We start from the raw sequence: 6,690 nt of genomic DNA, 5'->3' as shown, positions 1-6,690 counted from the left end.
CATTGCTATGTCACTTGTTAGATCATCTGTTTTCAGTGAAAGTATGTGTAAAGTATACTATGGAACACAAAAGCAATATAGAAGGTTCAAACGAAGTCTTCACAACCAATATTGTCTACAAAAAGGTATTGCAAATGGCATGCAAGAGAATGTAAATGTGATCTATGCCCAAAAGATAGAGAATGAGCTATTGATATAACAACCTACAAACGCTAGAGACTATATTTATAGATATCTCTAAATTAATAAAGTAAGCATTTGAAAGAAGAATGTTTGCAAAGATGTGAGATGTGCTGCAAAGATGTGAGATGTGAGATGTGCTGCAAAGATGTGAGATGTGCAATCTATGTTGTCTTTTAGCAAGTGTACATGCTTTGAAGTTTATTGATGCTTCTTTTAGAATGAAATTTATATAGAGATGCAAAGATATGAAGTTAAATAGGAGATGGATGTATAATCTTACTATTTATCTCACATCGATGCTACGATTTTTGGTAATATTGATTTGATATGTATGAATATACTTACATTGTGTGGATTAAATGGTTGACATTGAGGTAAAGTCACCATGCAGATCCACAATAGGGAGTGCCCCATCATTGCTCAAGGGGTGGTTCAAATTGTTGAGATGGATGAAGGGACTCGGTGAGTATTGTTTGTGTTTTTAACATTTGGATTAAAAAAATATTTGCTTTTGACTTGCTTTTATATACAGTGGTATTATTTATTTTTCTTGCTTCGCTTGAAATACTGAATGTCCAGAGAGAGAGAGAGAGAGAGAGAGAGAGAGAGAGAGAGAGAGAGAGCTCAAAGTCTTATGTAAATTATTAGTGTAGTGAGTGTTATATTTGATATCATGTGTATATTGCTTAGGATGGATGTGGCAAGGAGATCATTTTCATTTGTTTATGGTGATGGACAAGATATTGAAGGTAATTTTTTTTTACAGTTGCTATAATATAGGCATTATTATTTTTTACAGTTGCTATAATATAGGCATTATTATTTTTCATAATCTATTTAATATTCATGGCTCAATTGTAGACCCTCCATTTTAGAAAGGACAAGGAACAACATCTCAAATTATCGAACCATTAGAGAGCAGGGGTTTTTTACGGTATATATATAGAAACTTTCTTTTTATGTTTGTATCAATAGCAAAAGCTTCATGTACGTGTACTGTTTGTAGACTATGAAAAACCTAATAAGTTAGATTTTCGGTTCATAGGTAGTGGACATTACCGAATTTTCCAATTTGCTGTCTACAAGCGTGTTCAAACGCCATTCATCTCAAATATTGATTCACCAAATAAGTTTTGTAAGGTTTTATCTATTTTCTTCCAAAATTATACCTTGCAATATCTAATGTTTTTATCTTAAATATATTTTGGTAGTTGGAGGCGAGGAGTTTAGGCTTCCAAGGAGAGATAATCCAATTGCCCGAAGATTGTTTTAATGCTTTGTTCAGTGTTAAAACACTATATTGGGTTGGAATGCTAGCCAAATTTGGTGCTTTATTCAAAGAATATAAGGCTTATCCCAAGCCTTTTGTTTTTATGTATGCAAGAATAGTTTTGACAGGGAGGGGGACGGGTCATTCCGCTAGTATATATAACTCATCAAAATGGTTGCCCCATGGGTGAAGGGCATATTTATAACCCATCAACAGGGTTGCCCAGCTATACGCAGAGGGGGTCATTCAACATGGGCGAGGGGAGGTGCGTGTGTTTCAATAAAGGAACAAGACTTGACCTGAAGGATGCAGCCGTATGTTCCTGCCAAAGCCGGCACAAGGCCTCTAAAGGGCGCCTGGCCATACCTCAGCAATCCTCGTAAGTGAGGAGCATTACCTTCATTTCCAGATTCCACCATGATTTAGGGTGCATGTGGATGCATGGGTTAGGGTATCCTAGCAAGGGTCCTTATGAGGTATGCTTCAAATCATTGTATGTATTTGCTGTTTGTCTCTGAGGATGGTCAATTATGTGGTTGTTAATGAAAAGCTGCACTCCTCTCACCTCCGCATGCAGACTCAAAGGGCTTACTAGTCCAAACAATGGCTTAAAGAAATTGTGTCTAGAAGGAAGGCTTGATGAGGCCCTTGAGCTTGTGGACACTCTCGAGCAGGAAGGAGAACCTCTTACTACAGACATTTTTTACTGCCTCTTGCAAGGTTGTATCAACAAGAGAGATATCACAAAAGGTAGAGAAGTGCACTTGCTTATCAAGAAATCTCATTGGGAGTCAAATGCCTTTTTGGGGAGCCACTTGATCCGTTTGTTTGATACATGTGAAAGCTTGTCAGAAGCCACACAAGTGTTTAAGAGAATTTCTGAACCAAATGTGTTTGCATGGAGTGCTATTATCTCCATGCACGCCAAGCTCGGAGAGGGGGTGGTGGCCATGGATTTGTATCACCAGATGCAACGCTCAGGTGTGAAACCAGACAAGTATGTTTTTATTGCTGTCCTCAAAGCATGCTCCAGCATTTTAGCCTTAGGACAGGGCAAGCTTATCCATTCTCACATCATCAAGAGTGGTTTTGAATTGGATGTTTTTGTGGGCAGCATCCTCATCGGCATGTATTCAAAGTGTGAAAGCCTCATCGATGCACAAGAAGTCTTGGATGGGCTGCAGAGCAAAGATGTTGTTCTTTGGAATGCCATGATTGCAGGTTATGCTCAGCACGGGCATGGCCATAAAGCTCTAGAGCTTTTCAAACAAATGCAGCAGGAGGGCATATGGCCAAACAGTGCCTCGTTTATCAGTGTTCTGAAAGCATGCTGTGCTGTTATGTCACTGGCAGACGGTATGATGGCACATGCTTCCATCATTCAAAGTGGGTTTGCATCTGATCTGTCTCTTAACAATACACTTATTGACATGTATGCCAAATGTGGGAGCCTTGGATATGCTCGTCATGTTTTTGAGGAATATTTGAATCGGGATGTGGTGACATGGAATGCAATGATCACAGGCTATGCTCAAAATGGGTGTACTCATGATGCCCTCCTACTTTTTGATCGAATGCAACAGGAAGGTATTGAGCCAAACAACATGACATGGAATATGATCATTGCAGGTCATGCACAGCACGGACACTGTCAAGAGGCTCTCCACCTTTTTCATAGAATGCAACAGGAAGGCTTGGCACCAGACATTGTGACATGGAATATATTTTTGGCTGGGCTTGCTCAGCATGGGCATAGTCAAGATGCTCTATGGCTCTTCCAGCAGATGCTACAGACAGGCATAGCACCTAGCACAGTCACATTTGTGAGCACCTTGAAAGCATGTTCTAATATAGCAGCCATTTATGAGGGCCAAAAATCTCACAGTCGTATTATCGAAAGTGGGCTTGAATCTGATATGATGGTTGCGGGCACCCTTATTGACATGTATGCCAACTGCGGGAGTTTAGAGCATGCAATGTCAGTGTTTAATAAACTGCAAGTGCACAATGTGGTTACGTGGAGTGCTTTGATTGCTGGGTTTACCCAGCACAGCCATTACACCATGGCTCTGCAATTGTTTGAAAATATGCAAAGAGAAGGGTGCAAGCCAAACGAGGTGACATTTGTTAGCATTCTTTCTGCATGTAGCCATGCAGGCCTTGTCGATGAAGGTTATTCTTACTTTGAGCTGATGCAAGCATGCTATGGCATCACACCATCACTCCAGCATTACAACTGCATGGTTGATATTCTTGGTGCTGCTGGGTACCTGTTTGAAGCCCAACAAGTGCTTCTTAGCATACCATTTCAATCCAATATCATGGGATGGACAAGTTTGCTGGGTTACTGCAGAAAACACAGAGATATGGCAATTGCAAGGCAATGCTTTGAAAGGGCTGTGGCAATGGACTGCAGGCATGCTGCTTTTTACATCATGATGTCGAATATCTACTCTGATGCTGGCATGTGGGAGGATGCAGAACAAATGCTGGCAACAAAAAGGCTTGCTGATGCGCAGAAGACACCAGGGAAGGCCTTTATTGAGATCCGGAGTAGGGTTCATGATTTTACTGTGGGAGATAAAAGCCACCCAAGAATTGAGGACTCTTGTGTAAAGCTGAAGAGTCTGGATGCACAGATGAGGCAGCAAGGCTTTGTGCCATATGTGGACTTAGTTTTGCTACAAAATGCTAGAAGACCACAAGTTGTGTGAGACCATCCTTAGGTTTTGCAACAGGCTGTTTCCAGTGGCCTGTAAGTGTGGGGAATAGATTGAAGTCAAATAACGCAATGTACTCACGTTGAGTTATTTCCAGTGGCCTGTAAGAGTGGGGAATAGGTTGAAGTCAAATAAGTCAATGTACTCACATTTGAGCACACTTGAGAGACCCTTTTCCTCCCCCTTCTACACATCTTCTGCATTGTTTCGAGCAGGCGGCCAATGCCCCGATAAGCAGCAGATCCAGCCCTACAGAGCAGCATATCAAGCCCTAAAAGAGTAGCAGGAAGCAGCTCGAACAGTAGCAATTTATGCAGATTAGTTCAGAGCTCATGCTGCAGTAAGTCCATCAGCTGGCAGAGGGCTTTCTTGCTCAGATCACATTTACAGAAATAAAGGTAACTTGCTCTCTAGCCCATTTTTTGTGAAAGCAAACTAAACAAGACACTTTCAAGCAGAACAATTACTATGTGGGCTCTTGAAGCCAACCTGATAGTTCTTGCCCTCCTACTCATCACGCTGCCATGTGGCTGTGTATTCCCCCACAGTGGATTGGGGGTTAACTTAACCCCTTTGTATAGGGCTAAATGCCCATTGGTCTCCACTCATCCCCCACCTTTATGGTGGTTTCATGGGATCTTCGGTTGGGGGGGGACCTGGCCGGTTGTTGGCCTCCGTCCGTGTGCTGCGCCTTTACTTGCATTTGAGTTCTTTCATGGTATTAGAGCATCGTCAGCTCCTGCTCGGCATAGGGCTTCACATCCAAGGGGTGTGTTGGAATGAATTCTTGTCCTCCTGCTCCTCATGCTGCCATTTGGCTGTGTATTATCCCACATAGTGGGTTGGGGTCAACTTAACCCCTCTATATAGGGCTAAATGCCCATTGGTCTCCCCTCATCACACCTTTACGGTGCTCTCACGGGACTGGCCGCTCGTTGGTTTCCGTTTTCGTGCTGCTTGCACTGCAGATAGAGGAGCGAGAAAATTATCATCATCATATACAGGATACATACTGTTTAGCCATGAACTCTTAAAAAAAAAAAGAGAGGCCGACTTAAATAAACATGGAAAGAGGAGCAAATTATGAAAAGTAATACTGTCCATTCTGCACATTATGAAATCACATGGATAGCAACAAAGACACAGGAAGGTACAGGAAGGTGGCGAAGTCTTTTGAATGCGAAGAAGATCGCCAACTTTGCATGCGACAAGGCAAGCGTCTGTGCATGGAAGTTTTTTTATTTCATAAAATGCTTACTCTGTGAAGGTCCCCGGCTCATAGTTGTCAGCTTTTATCTTAAGTACTTTATTAGTTGTAATCAAGGGGTTTTGCAGTTCACGATTTTTAATATTAGTATGAGGCAATTTTTTATTTTGTAAAAATATTTTTATAAAATTTTAGATAATGATCTTCTTTGTAGTTGTGAATTGTAATCACATTATGTTTGCTAAGCACTCATCTTAAGTGGACAAGTAGGGATATTGCCACAATGAAAGTTGAGGAACATGCTATTGGTAATGCAGATTAATTATTATTTACTAGCAAGCGCTATTTTAGTTCTTTAAATATTTATTGTTTTACCGTTTTGTATATTTATGCTCTGTTATTGTACAATCAATTTCAAAATTCTTTCTTTTCATTTTATCAAATTATGATATTCTTGATTAAAGTATAATAATCTTTTTATGTGCTTATAATGTATAATTGGCTAACTAGTAATAGTAATACATGGAGGTTGATATCGTCTTAGTTCTATCATCTTGTTTTTTCTTTTTTTTTTCTTTTTTTTTCTGAAATGTATTTTGTCTTCTTTCAGTATGTTTATAGATAAGTTTTCTCTAGTAGCTATCATTTAGTGTTGTTATAAATGACTAGGTCTTACAAGCTCACTTTGGGTCTTTTTATAGTTTACGTTAAGAGTGAGGGCTTTTACAAGCCACTTTGTAGTACTATAAATTTAAGAATAAATGTAGTTTTATAAGTTCTACTGCAATGATTGGAGTCTTATCTACTATGGCTAGTTATGCATAAAGTTGTGTGGACCAACTCTAGAGCACATCAAATGGGCATAGGCTAAGGCATGTGTCCCAACCAAATGCAATAAGAAATTGGGATCAATTCACATGTTTATATCATGCTCGAACACAATCTTTTTTCATCAAGTCTTCGAAGTTCAACCAATTTTTGAGTTAGATGACTACTTGAAACACTCTTGTTATGATTTGAAGACTCAAAATCAAGTACTCTGCTCCATTGGCAATACTACCTTGAGTTTGAGTCCAAAAGTAAGCTGAAAAGTTATGCTATTAATATCAAACTTGTAAGCTATTAGGGAGGTCCATAAAGATGAGAGTAACTTTTGTTCCCAATTGTTTCCACACTAGCTTCTACCATTTTGGTTACAATAGCGCACAATCTCCTATTAGTGCTTTCTTCTTGGACATTGGCTGGTGGGTGATATGTTATAGATTTACGGTGTATCACAAGGAATTCTTCTAACCAGAAGCTTAATGTTT

General features: G+C 39.9%; 1 protein-coding gene across 5 annotated transcripts; it reads left to right on the top strand.

Annotated features, from left to right (window-relative positions):
- Positions 1–1,574: 1,574 nt before the first annotated feature.
- LOC147641131 (pentatricopeptide repeat-containing protein At5g04780, mitochondrial-like) lies at positions 1,575–5,263 on the top strand. Of its 5 annotated transcripts, none has more exons than XM_086818451.1 (3): positions 1,575–1,832; positions 2,031–2,450; positions 2,568–5,263. In XM_086818451.1, exons 1-3 carry the CDS (start codon positions 1,636–1,638, stop codon positions 4,165–4,167), a joined length of 2,217 nt encoding a protein of 738 aa, XP_086674577.1. In that variant the 5' UTR covers positions 1,575–1,635; the 3' UTR covers positions 4,168–5,263. The 5 variants fall into 5 exon arrangements, with proteins under 5 accessions (XP_086674577.1, XP_086674570.1, XP_086674587.1 ...); XM_086818470.1 differs by having other exon boundaries at positions 1,637–1,929; XM_086818444.1 differs by having other exon boundaries at positions 2,031–5,263.
- Positions 5,264–6,690: the final 1,427 nt, after the last annotated feature.

The sequence above is a fragment of the Cibotium barometz genome, chromosome 2 (assembly GCF_041138505.1).
Source record: "Cibotium barometz isolate CiBa-2024 chromosome 2, ASM4113850v1, whole genome shotgun sequence".
NCBI lineage: Eukaryota > Viridiplantae > Streptophyta > Polypodiopsida > Cyatheales > Cibotiaceae > Cibotium > Cibotium barometz.
Note: the sequence above shows the minus strand (reverse complement) of the source record. Positions and strands in the feature narration are given on the sequence as shown.

Bases quoted from the DNA above. Each gene is read 5' to 3' on its own strand.
- LOC147641131 (XM_086818444.1), top strand. From the start codon at position 1,636: ATGGGTGAAGGGCATATTTATAACCCATCAACAGGGTTGCCCAGCTAT. The intron at 1,833-2,030 runs GTAAGTGAGGAG...CTCCGCATGCAG, and splicing joins GCCATACCTCAGCAATCCTC to ACTCAAAGGGCTTACTAGTC.